Genomic DNA, 23,854 nt, shown 5'->3' on the forward strand with positions numbered 1-23,854 from the left:
GGACACTCCAGGGCAAATAATGTATCACAAGCATGGCTTAGACGCCATATTATTCCTTGATCTATGGGTGGACTACACCAAAGAGTTACCAGAAAGTCAGAGATGGCCCGTAGCTGGGACCTGGGATGCCGAATGTATCATGAAAGTCGAAGAAGAGTTGTGGAAGAGGAAAGCTAGACAGTCACAGAAAGACGCTGTTGAATTATGGCGTAAAGAATAGCATAGACGCACAGAGTAAGCGCTCAGAAAAGAAGAGAAAAGTAGGGAGGATTCAGACAAAGCCCGAGAAAACGTGTTAGTTGAGGAAGGTATCTGAGTAAAAGCAGAACAAGTAGATGGACAACGAAACACTCTTATGAAAGAGAAAATGTAGACCAGCTTGAAAGGATGCCATTGAGTTTTTGGCGCAAGGCGTCACATAGAAGGTCAGAGTAAGTGTTTCACGAAGCAGAGAGAAGTGGACTGGTGTCTGGAAAAGCCAAGGATGAGATGTTACAGGAGGAATTTGAGCTGGTAAAATGAGCGCAGGCTGACAGAAAAAGAAATACTGACGTTGCTGGTATTTATCCCGTCCTTTCAGAGGACCTAGCAAGAGTGGCCCCAGTAAAAAGACCAGTTCTAATACATATATTAATTACATAGTAGCCCAAAGGTTCTTGAGCCCCCCACCAAATGAACAGCGCATAGCTGGTGTTTACATGGTCCAACATTTGACTACGTTGTCAATAGGAAATTGAGAGGGGTGCAGCTAGAGAAGGAGCAACTCCTGTGATTTGATGACACCCCTAATGTACAAAGTGTTAACGAAAAATAATTAGTGACAAGTTTAGCTTGGAAAAAGAATTGTGGGTATTTCGAATTTGCAAATTTTTCATGAATACAGGTTTGTGTTCTTGGTGGTCCAGTGAGCCAATGTGCTGGGTCAAGTCGGTAAGATTATGACCCCCTGAGTGCAAATTGTATGTAAAAATAATTTTTCAATTGAGCGAATTATTGCAGTTTTTATGGAATTGAGTAGTCTTTTTGTCTTTGACAGCTTCAGAGTGAGGAGAAGGTGGGGGCCGTGTAGAGCAGAATGTGATACAGAAATCGGAGACAGATTCTGACCTTGTAGCCAGTGTAGGTGGGGGCCGATGAGAGGAGCAGAACAGGGCACTGCTTAGAAGGCTTCTCTGACATCGCATCTGTGTAATGCCTGCAGCTGGAGAGCCTTGGGGCCAGGAGTAGGAAAAACAAAAAAAAAGATGGCTGGCAGCCCAGGCTCAGGCCGCGCTGAGGGGCTATTTTTAACTTCTCTGATAAGACAGGGCAGCTGAGAAATGTAAGTCGAAAAAGATTCCCTTGTTCTATTCTGTGCAAAACAAGTGCCCCGAGGAAATGTCTATGGAGAAGATTTGTTTTATTTTTTAGCAATTGTTATATTGCTTCTGGTCAGAAAGTAAAATGTTGCTCTTGCTTGGAATTTTAAGGGCTATGTGCCTATATAAAAACGATTTTCAAATTCAGACATTTTTGAATTGTGGCCACAAGCTGCCACCAGTTGCATTGGATAAATGATCCAGTGGTTACGGGTCTGTGAGGAAAGATGTGAGATGCATCTTCGACTAGGACATGAGGGTACATTGTGTACAAAGAAGCATAGCACATTTTTATAAAAAATAAAAAAAAAAAAAAAAAAAAAGAGACAGGTTCGTGTGTTCGTCATTTTTTGATTATTGTTGCTGATCCTGTGTGTCAGACTTGACGCGGTCATCATTGGGATGACCCACTGCCAGATGGGGTTGTATAGGGCAGGTAAATAAGTTATTGATTATAAGCCTGACAAATTAAGCAGGCCAGAATGTTCGCATCTGAGCTGTAGGTACTGTAATTACGCATCGCTGCTCATTTATATATGTTAGTGTAATTATCTATGCTTTCTGTGCCCGGTATACTGATGGCTTGGCACAATTACTAAATTTCACAGACATGATATTACCATTATCATGCTGTCAAAATAGCAGACAACACGTTATCAGTGTATGTCTAATTGGTGTTGGAGATGAATGAAACAAAAGAAAAAGGCTATGCAAGACTAAAATATTTTTCACATAACTGCCTTTCTCTTATAGACAGGCAGCCTCGGTCATATGTTTCCAGATTGGACATTAAGGAACAATTATGATCTGTGCACTTGCATCTTAACTCTTGAAGGCCTGTTTTAAATAAGGACTGCCACCACAGAGTGACAAATGAGGCCCGGTATTTAGGGTAATGAGAAAAATATCTGACAGGATTTCCTTTTTTAAAGTTTGCTTTAGTAAGCTCATTCTTGTGAGTGGTGGCCCCAAAAGTTGACTTGTTTTTGAATTAGGCTATTTATTGTATAGGTGGAAATTATTGCACAATGACTGATTTCTTTAGCAGATAAATTATTAATTATCAACATTAACAACTGTTCTTAAACTTGGTTTTCCGAATATTTAGGTAATTTAGCATTCCTATTAGGGCCTCCTAGCATTAATATTGACTTCAGGTTGGTGTAGGTTCATGTACTAGGGACATTTGCATATGAGATGTCATTTGGCTAGCTTATGAGCTAACACAATGAGGTTTGTACATTAATTTGAAGGATTTCTCGCCGTTTCACATACGCTGTGTATCTCCTATAATTTTGCTTACGCCCAGTAGCTACACACAGGGATTAATAGTATTGTCAAGACACAGGGTTTGATAGTGTTTGACACTTTCTGCTGGCCCCTGAGGAGGTTCGCTTCCCGCTAGCCCCTTAAGAAATTAAGCCCCTTAGAAATTAGCCCCCTTAGAAATTAAGCCAAGGAAATAGGTATGGTGTTTTCCCCTTTTTCTCATGTTTTATTGTGATCTTTCAGGGGAATTAGTCCAAGCCCCTAAATACAGCTTCTACTAAAGTCCTCCCTTGGACACAAGAACACACTGTGGCATTTGAAGAATTAAAGAGAGCTTTATGTCAAGCACCAGTTTTAGCAAACCCTGATTACAACAAATCGTTTATGTTTTTGTGACAGAGCGGGATGGAACAGCACTATCTGTCCTAACACAAGATCATGCAGGAAAACACGAGCCCTGTGCTTATCTTTCTAGTACATTAGACCCAGTAGCACAGGCTTTGCCTGCGTGCCTAAATCAGTTGCAGTAACGGCCTTAGCCATAAGACAAAGTGACTCGATAGTGCTGGGCCACCCTCTGACAGTACAAGTACCACACGCAGTAGAGGTTCTCTTGAACCGGACACAAACACAACACCTGACTGTAGCTAGACTGACGGATTATGAGCTGACGTTATTTCAACCACACATAGAGATCAGACGATGCAACATACTGAATCCCGCTACCCTTTTGCCCTCCAGTACAGAAAGCGTTTCACCACACAACTGTGTTGAAGTAATACATACCGTGACTAAACCAAGACAAGACTTGACAGATGTTGCACTCCCAGACCCCGAGCTAACACTATATGTTGACGGCTCATGCATGAGGACAGGGGCGGGAGAATTAGTGGCAGCATATGCAGTGACTGCTGATACTGTAATAATAGAGACTAAAAGAATAGACATATTGTCAGCACAAGCAGCAGAGCTCATCGCCCTGACACAAGCGTGCATAAGAGCTAAGCACCTGAGAGTAAACATTTACACCGATTTTGTGGAGAGAAAGAGGTTTCTTGACCTCTCATGGGGCCAAGATACAGCATGGCCCCCTTATTCAAGCCCTACTGGAAGCAATACATTTACCAACAGCCATAGCTATCCTAAAATGTAAAGCACATACTAGAGCCACAGATACCATTTTCCCAAGGCAATGATCTGGCAGACCGAACTGCTAAACAGACAGCTCAGACCCCACTAGACATGACAAAATCACAGATACTATCACTGTCCAAAGCCATGACAGTTAGGGATCCTTCCAGGGATGTACAAGACATTCAGACACATGCTACTGTAGACGAATTAAAGAAATGATCGGAACAAGGAGGGGTACTGACTGATCAAGGTTGGATGACAAAGGGCAAATCCACATGGTTTCTTCCTGATACCATGGTACAAGTGATTATAAATACCGCACATAGTCCTGCACACTTAGGAGAGAAAGCAATGATAGATAGCTTACAGAATATATGGTTCAACAAGCACCTGCGTGCAGCAGCGAAACAAAAGGTCAGAACATGTATGATCTGTTGCCAATTCAATCCAGGTAAAGGCATTCCGATGGAACAAGGTGGATTCCATCCACCTGACCACCCTTTTGAAGTGCTCCAAATGGATTATATCCAAATAAACAGATGTAGAGGTTACAAATATGTCCTGGTACTAATGAAGCAGGTGTCCCTTCTGTTAGGGTATACCTGGAAATTCCATTGTGTGCGACATCCTGAAGCAGCAGGCCTTGTAGAAAGACATAATCAGACATTAAAAATTTGCGCAGACAAAGGTATAGACTGGATGGTAACCCTGCCGGTTGCCCTCTTTTACATGCGAATTGTAGCTCATTCTAGAACAGGCTTATCTCCCTATGAAGTGGTCTTTGGTAGACCACCAAAATATGTGGGCACTACAATGCCTAAAAGATTACTTATGTTGACAGTAACATGCTGACAGATTACCTGGCTTCCTTGATGTCTGCACTACTCTCTTGTTGTTCGCAGGTTGCTGCCGCCTTCCCTGACAACACCCAGGTCAAAGAATACTCCATCGCTCCTGGATGACAGGCGCCGAAGTCAGTGCTCTGGACCACGGGGACGGCCGTTAAAGTCAAAGTGCACCTTCACCACTCTTTTACAAAGGAAAAAAAAAACTTTGAACTTGGATTTTGAACAACATTTTCTAGAGGAGAATGCCCAGAAGTTTCCACAAAGCTAAACCTTGATTCAAAAAGTCAGAACCCGTTTGATCAATTAAGTCCACTAGGTGGTGAAGCGGTTGAACATGTATTCTGGCTCGCATAAGATCTTGGACAATAACATAAAGCAAAAATAAGAGTTAGATAAGAAGCAAATAGATGTATAGTGACTGTAATTTTTCAATATCTTAAGAGCATCACGATAATATGTATCAGCTTAATACTACATGCTATTTTTCCTCCTATTGCCTCACTTTTACACTCCTCCACTAATGATACCATAAAGCACACATTTAGTGATCTGCCATCCTATGAGCTATCATATCGACTTGCCTTACGCAACAATACCTTTATTCAGATGCTGCACCATTCACATCAGACTAGCAATGCTACAGACTGCTGGGTCTGTGGCCGACTCCCCCCCTATCAGAACTATAAGGGAGTTTTGCCCCTTTATTCTCTATCCGTTCACACACAATGGCTCCTGTGGAGCATGGTTTAGTTTGATTAATTCCCTAGATTCGAATTCCGCAGTTTATCAAGACAACTGGGTATGGGGAAACCTGAACTTAGTTTTGCTTAAAGTCTGCTACCCTAACAAGGAGGGACTTCCCAAAAGAACAGGAACTGATCTAAGAAATGAAGTATATGGATTAGGTAATTTTACACTTAACCTCATGATCCTGAACGTTGAATCTGAAGCTACACCAATCTTGCCCGCCATGTCCGTATTCCCAGTAAAAGAGGAATTATGTATAAGAAAGAATGGCTCCATACACATGGGCCATAGTAAATGCACCACTGTAATAAAATTCAGTGATCAAGGCAAGTCTACATGTAGAGCTTCTCGTCATTCCTACTTTATATGTGGCCAGACCGCATATATACGCTTACCTCTAGATTGGGATGGTACCTGTTACATAGCATTCCTCCTATCACCTGTTTTCCTAGCTCCTCCTGATTCTCATAGAAATACTCATTTAGTACACAATAGACAGCAGAGAGATCTCCCAATTGTCAATTACACTGAAACAGCATGGGAAAAATACACAGATTTCAATAAAGGTTTCTTTCCCTATATAGGTACAGTTACCAATAGTAAGCTGATACGTAGATTAACCAGAACCCTTGAAGCAGTAGTGAACGAAACTATTTCCGCCTTAGGCAATTTAACAGAAGAGCAGTCTGCTATGCGGATTGTTGTGCTTCAAAATAGCCTTGTCCTTGACGTTATCCTGGCCGATAGGGGCGGAGCTTGTAGGGTCATCGGATCAAGCTATTGCATTTTTCATACCAGAAAATTCGCCATCTGTATATAAAGCCATAACTCGCCTTCATAAGATTGTAAGCCAGATACACCAGAATCCAGGCACCTGGACTTGGTCCGGTTGGTTTTGGAGTGTATTATCTACCTTTGGATGGAGGGTCCTATCCTTCCTAGGTATTGGCCTTCTCATACTATTCAGTTGCTGTCTATGCCTGCAATGTGGACCAGCGATTTGTGGTCTGTGTGCCACATCGTGTATTCCACATCAAGGTTTTCGCTCAAGATCCCGGAAGAAGAAAGAAGAAGAAATGATGCTCCATGAGCAAATCGATGGATTAATGAAGATTGATATCTCTTGAAGGGCAAGTAGGGGACAAGGAGGGAATGTGGAAATGTGGATTCTCCTGACCAGTTATGTCCCCTATCTTGGACCCCAACGGTTCTATGTGCATGTTACAAATACATGTATGTTCCCTCCAGTTCCAGTTTCTAAGACGCAAACATATGTGTGTCTACCGTCGACATGTTCTCTGTCAGATCCGCCATCAATGGGCTGGATATTCAATTCCTAAGTATGAAAGACCACCGACTTTATATGGCTAAGTTACTCCATTTTTACAGTTCAGGCGAGTAGGCCCGATTCTGTCCTCAAAGCCTTTCCCTGCTCTCTGCCTCTGACAGCTTCAGCTTGAGCTTGCATCTGTGACCATGAACTTTGTCTCATTCTCTGCGCGGCCCACGAAGCCTGACATCAGCCTATTCTCTGCCAAGAGCTGTATTTCACCTTCGAATTATCTGCTTCCCCCTCAGCCGATGCATTCCTGTCTAGTAGTTTAAGTAAACATTCTTCCAGCTACCAAGCAAAAGGCCCGGTTTCTCTGCCCTCATGCAAGTAATTCATAGCCCTGTCACCATGGAATATTCCCATCCCCTCGCATTCAGTGTAGACACTTAGACGCTTGTACACGCACACACAGTCAGTATAGAATAGATTCTGTCCGAGAGCCCTTCCCTTGTGGATAACATAGTTCTTTAAACATAGGATATTAGATATGATTTGGGATTAGGTTGACATAACCCCAGACTTTTTGTCTCCACATGTAGAGCTAAATGTCAAGTCCCCTTCACCCTCTAGTTGCGCGTCAATCACACGTCATGCTGCTGCGCGCGCATCTCTGCCAAGTATTTCTGCTGACATTGCGAAATCATCTCCAGGTATCCACCCACACATGACAATTTACCCCTTATCATCAAGTGGACGCCCACATGGACGCCCACCTTCACGCCTACTTACACGCCCACATGCTCTTATCTCATTCTCTCTTGCTCTCTTGCTTACGTACAATTGAGAAATGTATATATACTGTACTCTGTGAATAATGTTTTGAGAATATTGAGAATACTTTTCAGCCCCGTCCAGATCCTTTTTGGTGATGGAGATATTCTCCCTTTGACTCGAGTTATTGGAATAAAGCCCTTTATGAATCTGATACCACAGACTCAGCCTCTTGCTTTATGCATGATCTTATTGATAATATGAAAAATTATGACAGCGTGATATTTTATTTACCACACAACTATGGCTCTGCAAAATGTGCATAACTAACCAGAGTTGTGGCTAAGAAATTGCTCTCACTATTGCAATTGTAACCTTGCCCTAGATATTCGCAAAGTCTCTAAAATAGTGGTTCCCAAACTGTGGTCGGGGAAATCCCTGAGGGTCCACAAAGCCTCCTCAGGGGTCCTGCAACTACTTAGAAAATTAAATAATATTAACAGATTAATAAGGTGTATATAAATAAAGAAGCTAAATGTATAATTGAACATTTCAAAACTTACTGTATATGTGAAGGAATTTGAAATTGGATGCTAAAAAATTAAACTAATAACTTCAGAATGATTTGTGGGAGCAGTGCAGGTGCATCAAACAGAACATAGTATGGACGATGTGTGACCTCAATCGAATTTAGAAAATTTCCAACCTTTCTATTAAAATGATCATTATTTTTATTCATATGTGTTTGGGGATTATATAAAATGTGTCATCGTTTGTGTATTTCTTTGAGGAATACTTTTTTCTGTTCTGCGGTTCAAATCGTGGACAATACTTAGGCCGGTGTTCCCGGCTTCCTATAATGACTCAGTGAGGGGTCACTGGATTACAATTATGATTAAGTGGGGGCTCCCAGAAATCAAAATGTTGAGAACCACTGCTCTAAAGCACAGAAGAGTAATCACGATGCTTACAAGAGTAATACTCTACCTACTTTTTGTCAGAGTCCCTGGAAGGGGCCTTGCTGTGTCATTTACAGCAAGGCAAGAAATAGTATTTTCTGTATGGCAGCTTCCCAGGAATATATGTGGAAAAAGCTGACAGTAAGTTTGTGACCGGTCTGAACAAACAGTTTTTTCCATCCTTTTGTGGATGCACCCGATTCTTATACGTTTGAATATAAATAAAAAGAGAAACCGGATCCTCTTCTCCTTTGCAGAATAAGTGAAGAGTTGATACATTTTATAACACGATGGGCCTAAATTATAGAAAGATTTTGTACCAAAGCAGTGACGTGATCGCTACGGCAATTGGTAGTTTCCGGTCCTTCCTTTATGGACAAAATCTTCTCTGCTGCAGGCGGACAAAAGTCTCCTTTCTCCTTTGGCCCTTCATCGGAGGACCTCCAGAGAAGAAGAGGGTAGTGGGCACTTCTGTGTGTATTTTGTACTTTTACCAAACCACGTTTTGAGAAAAAAACTGGATGATTTATTATCATTTCAGTGTGAAACGTCAGTGGTTTCTGCAGAATCTCTTTATTTTCAAATAAGTATTTTGTTGAGTGATTATTGTTTTTCATACTGGCAAAATAGTTTTATCAGTCAGAATTTTTTTTATTTGGACCTTACTCTTTAAACAACAATAACATAATGTTAATATTGATGTCCATAATGCATATGTATACAAATAAAATCTACTCATACTATTTATATATAAAACCTAACCCTTCTCTTTAAATACATTAAAAGCTAGATAAAAAGTCTAACTGCAACCGCAAATCCTACTAAAGCACATGCCACGTCCAGAGATTGGACGTCAGTTAAAAACACCACTCCTTGGCTACGTTTTCAAATACTGTATTTAATACAAAAGTGGCTGTAAACCTACTTTTCGTATTGTCCCAAACTTTATACAACCTAAGAGAATGTGCAGGCAATTGCACCTTACCTTTAATCCACATGTGCATTTTCCATGTGCATCCATCATTTCCATTTTTACCTTACGGTGGATGTGGCACGGTTTTAGACCAATTCTTAATACCTCGGATATAAGCACGAGGTTTGGTAAGGCATCAACATAAAGGAACCATTCCTCATTTTGTCATGAATTTAGCAAAAATTGTTTATAAGTCTTCGCTCTTAAATACTGCATATGGTGTTCTCTGGCTTCATTTTTTATTAATACATAGAATTCACCCTTAGAAATCTCTATCCGCAGGTTATAACTTCCTGTATTTAAACCCAAAATCCTACATATTCCATCCAGGTTTTTTCGAACTCTTTTGGCTGATTTCAGCTCGCTGTGTGTGATCTCATTTTTACCCCGTGTCGATAACTTTTGACCTTCTCCTATTTCCAGACATAACCAGAATCCTACCGCCTCAGCATATTCCAGATAGCTACATTAAGTTGTGCCAATTTCCATTCTTATTGCCTGGGTCATGGATCGCCTTAGTAGTGACAACAGGCTCTTAAAACATTTCCCCTCTTCGTACTCCTAGTTCTTTTTGCCACTTTAACTTAGCAGTTCTACTCCATGTTGGAATTGTGAGCGTATCCTCACCGCATAGGCGGTTAGCACTGGTCTTAGTGACATGTCTACAACATTTTTATTTAATTTATCAAGGCCATTTATTGAGGACAAGGCTCTCACTTTGAGTGATTCGATATTTTCTTTCCACATTGGTCTATTCTCAAACTACACCCCTAAATATTTATATTTAATAACTATTTCTATTTTATTAGGTCCTAAGTAACATTCTAAGTTTACAGATTTTTTTTTTTAAACCCATCCCTTTGGTCTTATCCATGTTTTAAAAAAAATATGTTTATTGCATGTTTGCTTAGTCAACAGATCCTTCATTACAGAGTGCTGTTACTGTATGCAATATGTGAAAGTCAGTTATATTTTGATCATATTTGTTCATACCTCCGTCCAATACAACATTTGTGGGTTTCCCATTCCTCCCAAAAAAGACTCCGCCATTATGGGGGAATAGGCATGCTAATCCGGGATAGCAATGAGCTCTCGACTGCGACAGTTGGGAAGAGAATCATATCGCAGGAGTAAAGACCCCTGCAACAAACACATTCACTTTTCAATATAAACAATACAAAACGAAAGACAATCCCCTGTATTGCATGTGTGTATAATCAGTCTCCCCCTCCCCCGCACTCTGCATCCCTAACGCCCCATCCATCCATTACCCAGTCTCATGCCAGAATGTCCTTTTTGTCAGGGACATTAGCGGCTTCCCTCAAGCCATGACCCCACGTCTCTTCCAGACGGCAAGCATCCGGGAAAGCTAAGTGTCGCCCCTGCGCCTCCCAACATCTTGTAGAGAGTGACAGTACTCTCATGGAGGGTGGTCATCTGTGTTTGTCTCCAATTTCTCCTCGTAGGTCTCCCAGCGTTCTAGTGGAGCCACCCCCCTCCTCTTGTATGCAGCTTATTGTGCAACGCTAGTTCAGCCAGCGCCTCCCATTTGCCCATTTCGCTCTGCCATTGTTGCAGAGGGGCGCCGTGGCTAATTTTCATGCCATAGTAATGCAGCACATAGCTAAAATAAATGCTATGTTTTAGAATCTCATCTGGCCCTTCCATTTCCTGGTGACGTGCCCTGCATGTAGTATACACCAGACAGGGTGCAACTGGAAAAGGCATCACGTTACCCCCAACACCATCTGTGTGACCTGCAACCAGAAGGAGAATATCATACCACACATGACCACACCATGTGTATTTAGTCTGCCTGCGTTTCGCACCTGGGGCAATTTATATTATCTCCTGGGAACATCTTCCCAATCTTCTAAGGGCTTAGATATGCATGATGTAGATATTGAAACTGAATAAGGCAGAACAGAGCATTGCGTATCACCTGCCTAACTGATTGGAGGCACTGGTTGCATACCTTGTTTGGGATGTCGATTAGTAGTGCCATCTTCCACCCGTCTCTGTTTCTTGGTCTCCCCAACAGTGTACCGCCGCAATGTGCAGTATAGGTAGGTGATGGTCCTAGTGGAATTCTCTCCAGTTAAAACCGCATCAAGCGGGGCCCCTTGGGACGGAATTTCACGTTTAGACCCCAACGTCCTCCGCATCAGTCTCCGATAACCGAGTACAATAGGAACTGTTCTGGTCTAGTCCATATTCCAGTGCCAGCTCATTAAAGGTGTGCAATCCTTCATTGGACACCACTTCCACCCAAGATCTAATCCCTGCTTCTTCCCAATCCCTAGTGTGGTATGTTGTCCTCAGTCCCGCGCATAGCGGCATTGTCCATATCAGGAGGTTGGGCACGTAGTGCATGTATCTTTCGCCTACACAGGCATACTATCTCCATACGTATAGGGCCGTCCAAGGTAACTCACTATCCAAGTTCTTGGGGGGGATTGTGTCTAGGAATCTATGCAAGAGGGGTCGTCCCTCCAGTTCATTCAGGATCCCTGTATGTTCGAGTTACGGCGCACCAGCTAAACATAGCATCGGCCACTGTAACTGGGCTGCCACGTAATATTGCTGGCAGCACTTAGTCGTCCCTCTTCCAAGGGAGCATACCGGTGCCCCATATTAAGTTTGTCAATATACCCTGCAGTTCTCTAAAGGATGACTACCATATGGCCAATGGAATGGCCGCGAAGAAGTACAACAATCTGGGCAATACCAGCATTTTGTATATGCCGATCCTGCTTATCGGTGACAGTTGCAACCTTGTCTAGAAAGAGGAGTGAGCGACACATGGAGGCCACCGCCCTCCCAGGTCCCCTTCATCGGGGCATTTGCCTCATATATATACTTGCATCCCCAGATACTTGATGGAGTCGAACTTCCGGGTCAAACTTGTATTAGGTGGTGCCTCCCTCTGGTCATCATTTAGGGGTCAGCAGAGTAGAGTCTGCCTTCAAGTAAACAAGCTTGTGATCCGCATAAGGGATATGATCTGCTGATGTTCCGATATTGCAAGACCTCACTGCGGTGCATCTTCCCTTGGCAAGAATGCCAGTGGTTCCATTGCCCGGGCTAACAGCAGCAGTGATAGAAGGAAGCCCTGCCTAGTACTGAGAAAGGGTCCAATATTACTCCCTCGGTACGTACTTGGGTGAATGGCCTAGTGTACAACAGTGCCACCCATCTAAGGAAGGGTGGTCCAAACCCCATGTGTCTCCATGCTGTCATAAGATATGCCCATCCTAGGGTGTCAGACGTCTTTTCTAGGTCAAGGAATGCAGCCAAGCCCACCTTCTCCGTACACCTCGCCCAGTCCATAGTGTGAAATAATCGCCTCAGGTTGAGGAATGTATTTCGCCCTGAAACCGTTCTGGTCTGAGAGCACTAATGAGTGAACTACCTCAGTCAGTCGATTGGCTACGATCTTGCTGAGAACCTTGTAATCCAGTTCAAAAGATATAAAGGGTAATAGGATGTTACATTCAGAGGGTCACAACCTGGTTTAGGGAGCACAACTATCACTGGCTTGGTCCATGTTTACAACTAACTTTTTCCTATTACAGTACTCCATGAATAAGTCCGGCTTCTTTTGGAAGACTATTTCCGTCATATCCATGACAAGGTCATCTGCATGTAAAAGGCATACAATTTGGCTACCATCCATTTTTGAGCTGAGGCCCATCGATACAGGTACTACTGATGGTGAATCTGTAATAAACGGAGAGAAAAGCAAGGGTCCAACCCATTACTGATTGCAATCTTCCTTCAGTATCGATGATTACCTGAGCCCAATTCTGAGTGCAGATTCTTTATAATAAAGAGGAGGATTTTCGACTTTGTCTGAGTTTCCCATAGACATTTATGATCTTCTGGGTCGAATGCTGCACGAAAATCAACACCGCAGCAAAATGAGCTGCCCCTTTGTTTCACAGACTTCAGTGCAAGCTACCACAAACTAAAACAATGGTGTATTGTGGAATGTCCTTTCACCCCCCCCGGCCCCCCCCCCTCCCCTTTTTTTTCTAGTGGGACAATATTGTGTGATTCTGATCATTCCTTAAGTCTACCTAAAATCGAAAAAAAAAAATCACCCACTTCAAGGAGATTGGTCAACCTATATGGTTTTCATTGTTTTGTCAGCATAGTACTATATTTGGGGAACAGGATGTGGTGCAGCGGCCAAGCTGCGGACTCGGTAGCTGGGGATCCGGGTTTGTGTCTCGGTGTTGACGCAACATCCTGTGATTCTGGCCGAATCACTTAATCTCCCCGTGCCCATGGACAGGGCCTGGATACCCTCACGGGTGACAAGCTGTGCTATACAAATCCACAAACGTAACTTAAAAACAATATTTTTTACATGGTTGGCCAATTTCAGCTGCATGCCTTTTTATCAGGCCTTTTTTACCCATATGTTAAACCATATTTAAGGAGGAAATCTCCATAATAAACAATAAATTCTTACTTGTAATACAGATTTAAGTCCATATAAGAGGATCTCAAAACGTTAAAAATATTAAATTATGCAGTCTTTGAGCAGTGTGTCTGGGATAATATTGTATGTTTGTATCATGCGGTTCGATATTCGCTAGATTTGGCACTGACCTTTGGCTTCTGACCTTTGTAATTTGTGACTCTTTTGCAATCCTCAATTAAAATTTTAAATCTTAACCATTTAGGTTTATGTTGACATTAGTCTTGTTGTGAGGGAGAGCTAGACAATGCAAGCCTCCCCTACTTGCTCATGCCACAGAGGACCAAATCCAGTTTTTGTGTATATATAGTAAGAAAATGATGGGCCGTCATGACTGCTGTGGTTTTAAGAATATAGCACCCTAACATTCAACAAGCATTAGCAAAGCCAGCAGGTCTCTCAGGAGCTATTGACTTTGCTAATGTCTTTCACCCATCTTGCATACCAGTGTGGCTGCTGTTCAGCAAGGGTAAAAGTTAGTGGCTTAGAGGAGAGTGGTGTGGAGTGTCATAGAGTGGAATGGTATAAAGTGGCATACAGTGGAGGGGGTAGAGTAGAGTGGACTGTTGTAAAGTGCATTTGCGTAACGTTTTGCAGAGTAAGGTGAAGTATGGTGCTGCCGCGTAGAATTCAGCGGCGTAAAATGCAGCATCATAGAACGCAGTGGCGCAGATTATTGCATAGTAGAATGCAGAGGAGTAGAGTCAGTGGTGCAGAGTAAAGTGGTACAGAGTACACTGGCGTAAAGTACAGTGGTATAGAGTGCAGTGGTGCACAGTGGCATAGAGTGGTGCAGAGTAGAATACAGTGGCATAGAGTGGAGTGCTGCATAGTACACTGGCATAGAGTAGAGTGATGCAGAGTTGAGTGGCATAGAGTGCATTGACGTAGAAAGCAGTAGTGCAGAGCAGAGCGACACAGACTTCAGTGCTATATAGTGGGCAGTGTTGTTGAGTGTCGTAGAATGCAGTGTTGTAGAATGGTGTAGAGTACAATGGCATAGAGTAGAGTGTGGAGTACAGTAGTGTAAAGTGCAGTGGTCTCTAGTACAGTGGTGCAGAGTATAGTGCAATGGCGTAGAGTGAAGTGATGCAGAATAGAGTGGCATAGAGTGCAGAGTAGACTGGCATAGAGTGAAGTGGTGGAGACTGCAGTTTTACAGAGTGGAGTGCCGTAGAGTAGAATGGCATAGAATACAGTGGTGCAGAGTAGAGTACAGTGACATAGAGTTCAGTGGAATAGAGTACGGTGGTGCAGAGCAGATTTGGGTGGTGTGCAGTGGACTGGCCTAGAGTGCAGGGGTGTAGATTTGAGTGATAAAGAGTAGAGTGCATTGCCGTAGAGTGTATTGACAAAGAGTGCAGTGTTGCAGAGTGACTTAGAATGGAGTTGTGCAGAGTAGATTGTAGTGGCCTAGACTAGAGTGGTGTAGCGGGCATGGCAAAGAGTGCAGTGGTGTAGAGTGCATTGGCGTAGAGTAGTGCAGAGTAGAGAGGCGTAGAGTAGAGTGGAGTGGTGCAGAGTACACTGTAGTGTCATGTAGTGGTGTAAAGTGCAGTGGTGCAGAGTAGAGTGCAGTGACGTGAAGTGGTGCAGAGTGGAGAGACGTAGAGTGGAGTATGCATGGTGTGGTAGCACACTGCCATTACGGACAACACATCTTCAATTGAAATTACCTTTGCATTTGCACAGACATACAGTTTTACAAACAAAACTATACAGAGCACAAACGAAAATGGTGGAAATGGCATCACCTAAGTGTATTGGTTTGTTTTGATCATATTCAAGTATTTGTTTCTTGTACACTTCAGAATTAACAAAAAATGTGTTTCATTTGTGCTTTCCTAATTCTGATATTTTCGGAAGTACTTGCAAAGTTCATTTAAATGTTTTGTACAAAAAACAAACCCTTTCCGCCTCTCAGTACCCAGCAAGATTGTCTCATAAATCCTCTCACTTTGAAGCCAGAGAAAGAAAAGTAAACACCAAGCTCTCCCTGGAAGACAGAGCCTGACATTTGACCTCTGTCATTAAAGGCATAGCAATCGTGACCAGATAAGAGCAAGATTTATAGGCCTGTGTACAGAAAAAAGCACTAGTGGAAGAATACAAGAGGAGGTGGTGTGAAAATGCTTTGCCCCTTGGGAGGGACAAACTCACACTGAGCAGCCTTAAACAAATAAAACTAACAAATAGGAAGCCAGAAAATGTGAGTTACAACCACAAAGCCAATGGTAAGCAAGGGGTGGAAGTCCTTTTCAGGGAAGCTTTATGAATCTCCCGAAGATGTCTTTAGTGGTAGCTTCAACCTAACAAGAGTGACCGTGCAGCAGCTGCACTGCCTGCTTTCAATAGTGATGTGGTAACACATTTACTTGGGTTAAGCTGCAAGTAGAAAGTGGAATGTCAGTGGTTCACTTCTGAACTCTTGAAATTTGAAGCCTGAAGTGTTGAACGTTAAGTTTTGCTTTTTCATTCTTCTCTTCTGTGGGACATTCCTTAATATTAATAACATTACAGTGTATGTGGTAATTTCCGTCATGAAGCCCCAAGGCAGAGACCTTTATGACGTTTTAATTTCTGAAGTTTAATATCGTGATTGAGAAACAGTATTGCGGGTAAGTAACTTTTATGTTGGGACAACATTAAAGGGTATTGGTACATAAATGCTGCTTCCTTTTCTCTCCCTCTCGTGCAGCCGGTGATCTTGAGCCAGCAGCGCGAGGGTCCTGTTGTCCTAATGGCAAGTGGCCTCAGTTTTGCTCAACAGAAAGTTCTAAGGAAGCTTGGTGGAGTCCTGAAGGCGGGGAGATGTACCGAGTTTAACAGCACCGGTAAGGATTGCTCATTCTGTTATACATTGTACTAGAAGTTCACTCTTTGGTTAAGAGATGGGCGACATAATAGGGCTGTGCCTTCCAAGATGCTGTTGTGCCATATCTTTGATTTAAGTTTCGTCAATAGGATGTCTACTGTCAAAATGACTAATGTAGAATCGTGACATAACGTTTGCTGCTCAAAAGATCATTGGTGACGAATAATTTAATTGCATAATCATAGAGCCTAAAGGGCACTCCTTTTCTCATTTTGTTTTTATTTTGCCAGCCATTCACAAATGGCTGTTTCGAAGTTCTTTGTTTTTATTGTTGCTTTAAAAACTTAGTTGGCTTCTGTAAAATGGTTAACGGTGTATTTCCGTAGACACTTCAAACTGATGTACCATCTGTTAATTTTAGCAATTTATTAGGACTTTGTGCATGAATACTATGGAAACATTTCATGTGCTCTGAACTGCCACCTGTTTCCTGCTTATCCATTATAAAATCGTGTATAAATTATCACAATTGCTCATTGCCAAACATATTGAAATGTATCTTAACATGGCACTAGGTGAAACTCAGCAGCGGAGAAGCTGGAAAACGTGGACGGATATGATTATTTGATTTTAAAAATATCTTAATGTATCCATTTTGTTAAGTTTTAGAAGTCATATTGGGAACTTTGAACTCATTTCTTTCCATGAAAGTGTAACACTGAGGTGAATAACAGAAAATCTAATGAAAATGAAAGTTAAAATCCTCAGTTTGATTATAGTGAGCCAAAGTCAGAATACTAAGCTCACAAGGGCATTGGGGCTGTAAAAGGAGCGATATGTAGGAATGGGGTAGACAAGATTGGAAAGGGAAACAAGAAATTGTAGCGCAAACGTCAATGACACAAAATGTAAAAATATAATTAAAATCCACAGTTTGATTATAGTGAACTAAAGTCAGAATTCTAGGATCACAAATACATTGGGGCTGTAAAAGGGAACCAGGTGTAGAAATAGGGCAGACACAAGACTGGAAACGTAGCACAGAAGTGAATAACCCAACATGAAACAATACAATGAAAGTTAAAGCCTGTAGTTCATCATAGTGAACTGAATTCAGAATACTAGGTTCACAAGTGCATTGAGACTGTAAAAGGTGTATTGGGGAAAATAGGTTTACGGAGCAAAAGATGAGGTGTACGCTCAACCCCTAATTCATCCTCCAGGATTATTAGTCAATTTATCCTACACTGAAAAGTATTCTCATTCCACCGAAATACAAACATGCTTTAGAGACAGCATTTTTTCAGCATAGGAAGTGTAAGCCAGTACTGTTGCACTACAGAAACAACCTCAATGTCTAAATACTTTATTGTACTTTTTCATTTGTAGAGTAATAGGAACCCCTTACTGACCACCAACCATGTTTACGTAATAGATAGGAGAATATTCTGTATCAAACAACAATATTTTTGCAGATTCTTTGAAACTATAACATTTTTGCAGCACTCCAAAGCAAGGAAACCAATAAACTGTCAATATATTCATTTCTCTTCTTAAACACTTTGTGCCTGATTCAATTCTTGGCGGTTGGGTTACTCCATTGCAACGGCAACAGAGCATCCTAAGCACCAAGTGGGGTGCACCTGCTGAATTTATATGCAGGCAGACCTTTGGTTTAATCTTGACGGAGACTACTCTGTCTCCGCCGTGATTAAATCCCTCCGGCGACCCTGCGGAGTAGGGACCGTCGGAGGCAGACCCGTAATCCCGCCCATCTGATTTGGATGGGCAGAATTAGAGGTCTATTTTCAATGCTTGTCAATGCCAGGAAAAACCTGGTGGTAAGGGGCTATGAAAACTGCAAAATGCTACCCTCACCATGGGACAAGACTCCCATGGCGAGGAGGGCGTTTTCTTTTGGTTTTTTAAAAAGAAAATTCCGCTTTGCAATTTTCTTTTTGAAAATACAAAAGAAAACAGTTTGGTGGACGGCCCCATCATGTTGACTGAGCCATGCACCAAACTTCACAGAGCATTGACAGGAACTGCCATGATGGTGGTTCCTGCCAATGCTTTAAGAAATAGCGGTCAGCTTGGCCGTTTTCTAAATTTGGAAGCCTGTGAACAGCAGGCTGTCTGTTCTAGGTATTGGGTCTCTCAGTCTGCAGAACAGAAGGACTGAGTGTATATTATCAAATAGTTTTCCATTTTGAATTTTTTTACACGCTATACAACTTGCAACTGTTTCATATTTGGAGGTACGGAATACCATGTCATAAGTGCAGTTCTTCATGTCAATTTCACTTTACATGATTGTGGAAACCAGTTTCAGTAGTCATGACAAATAACTTAAAAAGTATACAAGAAGTCTGAATTTTATAGCCATTGTCCCAGGTCGCAGAGAAATAGTCTTTTTTTTCAATCCTCGTGCTGTACCTTGGCAGTACCAACACTGGACTGAGTCATAACTCATACAATATGATCACCCACACCTAGTATAATGTTATGTTCAGTTAATATACCTTTCTGTCCCCTTCAGTGCATGCGCTGCACATGTGTGTGTATGGTCTCTGTTGGAAATGGCCCTTTCTGCAGGGTCTCCCAAAAAATGTTGCCTTCCTCCTCCCCTTTTTGCTAAATTCATATTTGTTGGCTTTAGGACTCTGGGCACTTTACCATTGCTAACTAGTGCTAAAGTGCATATGCTCTGTACTCTAAACATGGTAACATTGGCTTATCCATAATTGGCTTATTTAATTTCCTAATAAATCCCTAATAAACTGCACTATATGTGCCCAGAGCCTGTAAATTAAATGCTACTAGTGGGTCTGCAGCACTAATTGTGTCACCCACTTCCGTAGTCCTTTAAACATGGCTCAGGCCTGCTACTGCAGAGCCTGTGTGGTGTGCAGTTTAAACTGCCATTTCGACCTAGCAAGATAACCTACTTGCTAGGCCCAAACCTTCCCTTCTATTGCATATTAGTCACCCTAAGGTAGGCCCTAGGCAACCCTATGGGCAGGGTGTACTGTATTTAAAAGGTAGAACATGTACTTTTTAGTTTTACATCTCCTGGTTGTGAAAAACTATTACATTTGATTTTCACTACTGCAAGACCTATCATTCCCATAGGTTAACATTGGGATTGCCTTAAAACATATTTAGGTGTCATTTTCAACTGGGAAAAGATAGACATTTGGAGTTTATTGTCTCTGGACTCACAATTTAAAATCACATCTTATGGTGAAGTTGCATTTTAAATTATAAATCTGCAAATGCCACTTTTATAAAGTTGGCATTTTCTTACTTTACCCATTCTGGGCCTCTGACTTTCCTTGAATATATGTCAGGGCTGGGTGACAGCTGGGCTATGTGCATGTCCTCTAGAAAGTCAGACAAAGTATCATGTGAAGGACAGTTAACATACCCCTCTGTTTCCTTCTTTGCATGCGCTGCACATGTGTGTATGATCTTCAACACTTTGTCTGCAGATCTATAGTATCATAACCTCAGTGTTGGTGCTCATGTTGGATGGGGATTATTATCATCTACCTACCTCAAGATATGTGCCTGAAGGAGGCCACAGTTATTCCAAGGCCTGGACGCAGAGGAACACACCTCTGTGTTATCATTTAATAACACCAAATCCTTTAATCAGTCTGCAATCTTTAGACCCTACCGCATTTCAGCACTACCTTCTCTTGGCCAGGCTTTGAGCGAGTTTTGAGAATTTCGTGCATGATTTTAGAACAACAACAACTTAACCCACCAGAGTCACTGGAGTGGGGACGGGGGCACCAGTTCATACTCTGAGTGCTTGAAAGAGCCCAAAACACCTTAGCCCATTTTTTCTCTGTCAAGACATTTTCATGCCAAATGTATGAAGTCTGCCCCACGGGGTCATCACCTCCTACAGTCTGTTTCCACACCCAATCCCATATACCCAATCCCTTGCGGAATTTCATGACTTCTCTGTCGAAATTTATAATGTATTGTCCTGTGGTGTCCATTTAGGGATATGTTTGGGTTTGCATGCAGCAGCATTGCCACTGAGCATCTGTGATTTTATGTTCTATCTCAGTTACCAATTAACCACGCACCCCTCTGTCAATAGGTTCCATTTATTCCAGGTTTAGGACGTCCAAGCAAGAAATTAGGCCCTTTGGTGTTTGAGTTGAGATTATAATGGAGAGTGAGCATAGTTTACCCAGATTTGCAGAGAAGGACAGGTACATCTTTGATAGGGTATCTTTGAGCCTATATTGTAGAAATATATCTAGAGGGTCCAGATCGCCCCATCTTCGAAATTCTATAGAGACATACATTTTCCATCTCTGTCCAAATCATCGTACATAGTTGAAATCTATCTAGTTGTTTAACCACCACTGGATCTGTAGGAAGCAGTATTTTTAGTTATCAGGACTATTGTCAAGTATATCTTGCCCTGAATGCAAAGTCCCATCAATCTGTGCCCGACCCAGCTGATGCATGCAGCAGTATTGATTTCTTTTACTAATCTGCTGAATATAATTTTCTATCACTAAGTGTGCGGCTTATCAATCAGTGTTGCTGATAGTAGGATTTTGTGCATTTGCCATTAGGTACTGCAGCTCAAAGTTGAGGACTGAGAATCTCGCAGTTTTATGTGGTCCAGTGATTTTGTTGACTGCTGATCTTGGCTTGCTCCCCAGCCCAAGCCAATTTTAATAATAAGGATCTCAGCTGATCAAAACCTTGTGAGTAAGAGCGATAGGGATAGTTTTAAACAGATACATCAATTTATGTATTTATGACCCTCTCTGGTTTTTAATGAATTGTGCTCCTCGTATATCGCACAGGGGCTTCCTTCCAGGTTAGTGGAATTTGTTCTGCTCCTTATGAGGAGTTCATGATACAATTGGCTTTTTGGACCAATTGACAGAGTTCCAGATTGACTCTCGTAACCTATACATTTCTGTGTCAGGGGGCTGAGACTAATACCTGGGTCCCTGACTAGCAGCATGATATTGTCTGCAAACAGAGAGAGAAGAAAACCAAAAACACTCAAATTACAGTCCCCCTAGTTGAATAGCGTTCTCTTAAGAATATAGCAAGCAGTTCATTACCAGTGTAAATAATATGAGTGTTATTGTGCAGCTCTGTCTTGCTCCCCAGGTCAATGTGAACCTGCTGGGTGTAAGTCTATTCAATCTAATTTTAGCCACAAGGACCATGTATACCCATTTGATTCAAATAAGGAAGACCATCCATATCCGACCTAATACAGTGACAACAGCCGCACTTAGCTCTGGGCAGAACTTTTGAATATTTGCAAATAGTGTACGTAGATTACAGGCTGGAGATCTACCCAGAATAAATTCCGAGTGATCTGGAATGACTGAACATGACATGTATGGCAGCAGTTTTATTGCTATAATCTGTGCCAGGATTTATTTTCTTTGATTGAGAGAAAGTGGATGGTATGGTTTGTATCTCTTTTAGGTCTTCTCTGGTTTCACTAGGGTGATAATAAGCACTTTTTTAAATCCGCAAATGCAAAACTGGAGTTTGCTCATTCTCCTCCATCATACCCAAGAAATGGAACAACCTCCCTCAACACATCAGAGCCTCCTCCACACTTCTTGTGTTCCTCAAGAAGCTGAAGACCTGGCTCTTCATATAAGCACCTAGGACCACACACCTTGCCCAAGCACCTGGGTAACCTCCCGGGTGATTGGTGCACTATTTAATTCAACATGCCACAACAGGGGGTGGCACAAGTATATCTGTATACTTCTTATAAAGGTCCACAGATCTACCATTACTGATTGGAGCATGGCCACTACTCTTACGTTTTGCTGCTGCCTTAATTTCAGTGATGCTCAAGGTCCCTCCCATTGCACTATATCTGTGTTTTCTAGCAACACCAGGGTCTCTCTCTCTCTCTAAGTAGCTGGTAACCTCTTGTGCACTGTTTGCTATGCAAAAGGAATAAAGGTCTGTGTAGTATGTCACAGACTCCCCAGTGATGCCCTCATGGGCATATCTCTACTTATTCCCATCTGTATTTTTCTGTACAATGTCTCCCACTGCTCTCTGGGCCTGATCAGTCTGGCTAGTGTCCTGCTCAACCTTACCCTTCACCCTAAGCTCTTGTGGCAGCATATTTTCCAGGACTCTAATCTCTCTGTCAACTTGGTCCTTAAATCCTGGTAGCTTTTCTTGAATATCGATCAGTGTGGCATCTCCTTTGGTTTCATATATCAGTTCAAGATCCCTAAGTGAGTTCTGAGTTGGGATAAGCGAATGGACCTTGTTACGCATGAGGTTTTACTGTACATATCCTACGTATCACACCTTTAAAAGCCTCCCAAAGTATGGCGTGCCTTTCTATTGAACCCATATTGTGCTCGATATACTCTTCAATGACTGCCCTTACGTTTGCTCTTGTGTGGGGAGCTCCATTTCCCACAATTCACTTAGCCCTGAGCAGGATGTGCTTCCACGCACATTTCGCTTCATAAGTGCTTTCATCTCCCCTGCTTTTGGGTGGGGGGTACTACATTACCCACAATTCACCAAACCATGAGCAGGGGGAGGAGGGGCACCTTTGTGCTTCATGATTCATAAGCGCTTTCTCCTCCGAGCGGCGTGGGGCACATCTGCACTCGTCTGCAGCCCAATGAGACTGGGCTGGGCTACCCCATCCAGGTACTGTGATTTCAACCTTTTTGCCTGTCTCTTGCAAATGCTTGTTAGTGGCATGCTCAGTTGAGATTGTGACATAGAACCTGGCCTCCACTGAGAGCTCTGGTACATCTCCTGTGTGAGATGTGTATTTACCTTTAAAGTCTTGTTTTTTTGTCCATTTCTTCTTTGTTCGAGGCGGTGATCCTACTTGGTAGTGAAACCTTGGCTTTCTTGGTTCGAATATAGGGAAAAAGAAATCTGTATGCTCAAAACATTCCACAGACTCACACAGCAGTACAAGTGGACTCCTTTCCCATCTGCGCTGTACGGTTAAATACTAAAGAAATAGATCTGGCTGAGAGACGATTGCCCTTGGACCTAGTTGAACTGTTTTTTGATCAGCCCGCCATTACCTGCCCAAGGAACATTATAAATCAGTCGATGGCAGGCCCTACCTCATCCTCTGTGAACCAGTGCACTAATATTGCTTCTTCAGTTTCCTACATTTGAAACACTCCATGTGATAGCGCACCTGCTGTAGATAGCAGGGCA

At 42.3% G+C, this 23,854-nt stretch overlaps 1 protein-coding gene across 3 annotated transcripts in view; it reads left to right on the top strand.

Annotated features, from left to right (window-relative positions):
• BARD1 (BRCA1 associated RING domain 1) overlaps nucleotides 1-23,854 on the top strand; it is a 489,699-nt gene that overhangs the window by 423,146 nt on the left and 42,699 nt on the right. For all 3 annotated transcript variants that reach the window (XM_085648552.1, XM_085648554.1, XM_085648555.1), the window contains one exon: nucleotides 16,517-16,652. In XM_085648552.1, coding sequence (XP_085504678.1) covers nucleotides 16,517-16,652 — 136 coding nt within the window. The remainder of the gene's footprint in view (nucleotides 1-16,516; nucleotides 16,653-23,854) is intronic.

This window comes from Triturus cristatus, chromosome 3_2, assembly GCF_964204655.1.
Source record: "Triturus cristatus chromosome 3_2, aTriCri1.1, whole genome shotgun sequence".
Lineage (NCBI taxonomy): Eukaryota > Metazoa > Chordata > Amphibia > Caudata > Salamandridae > Triturus > Triturus cristatus.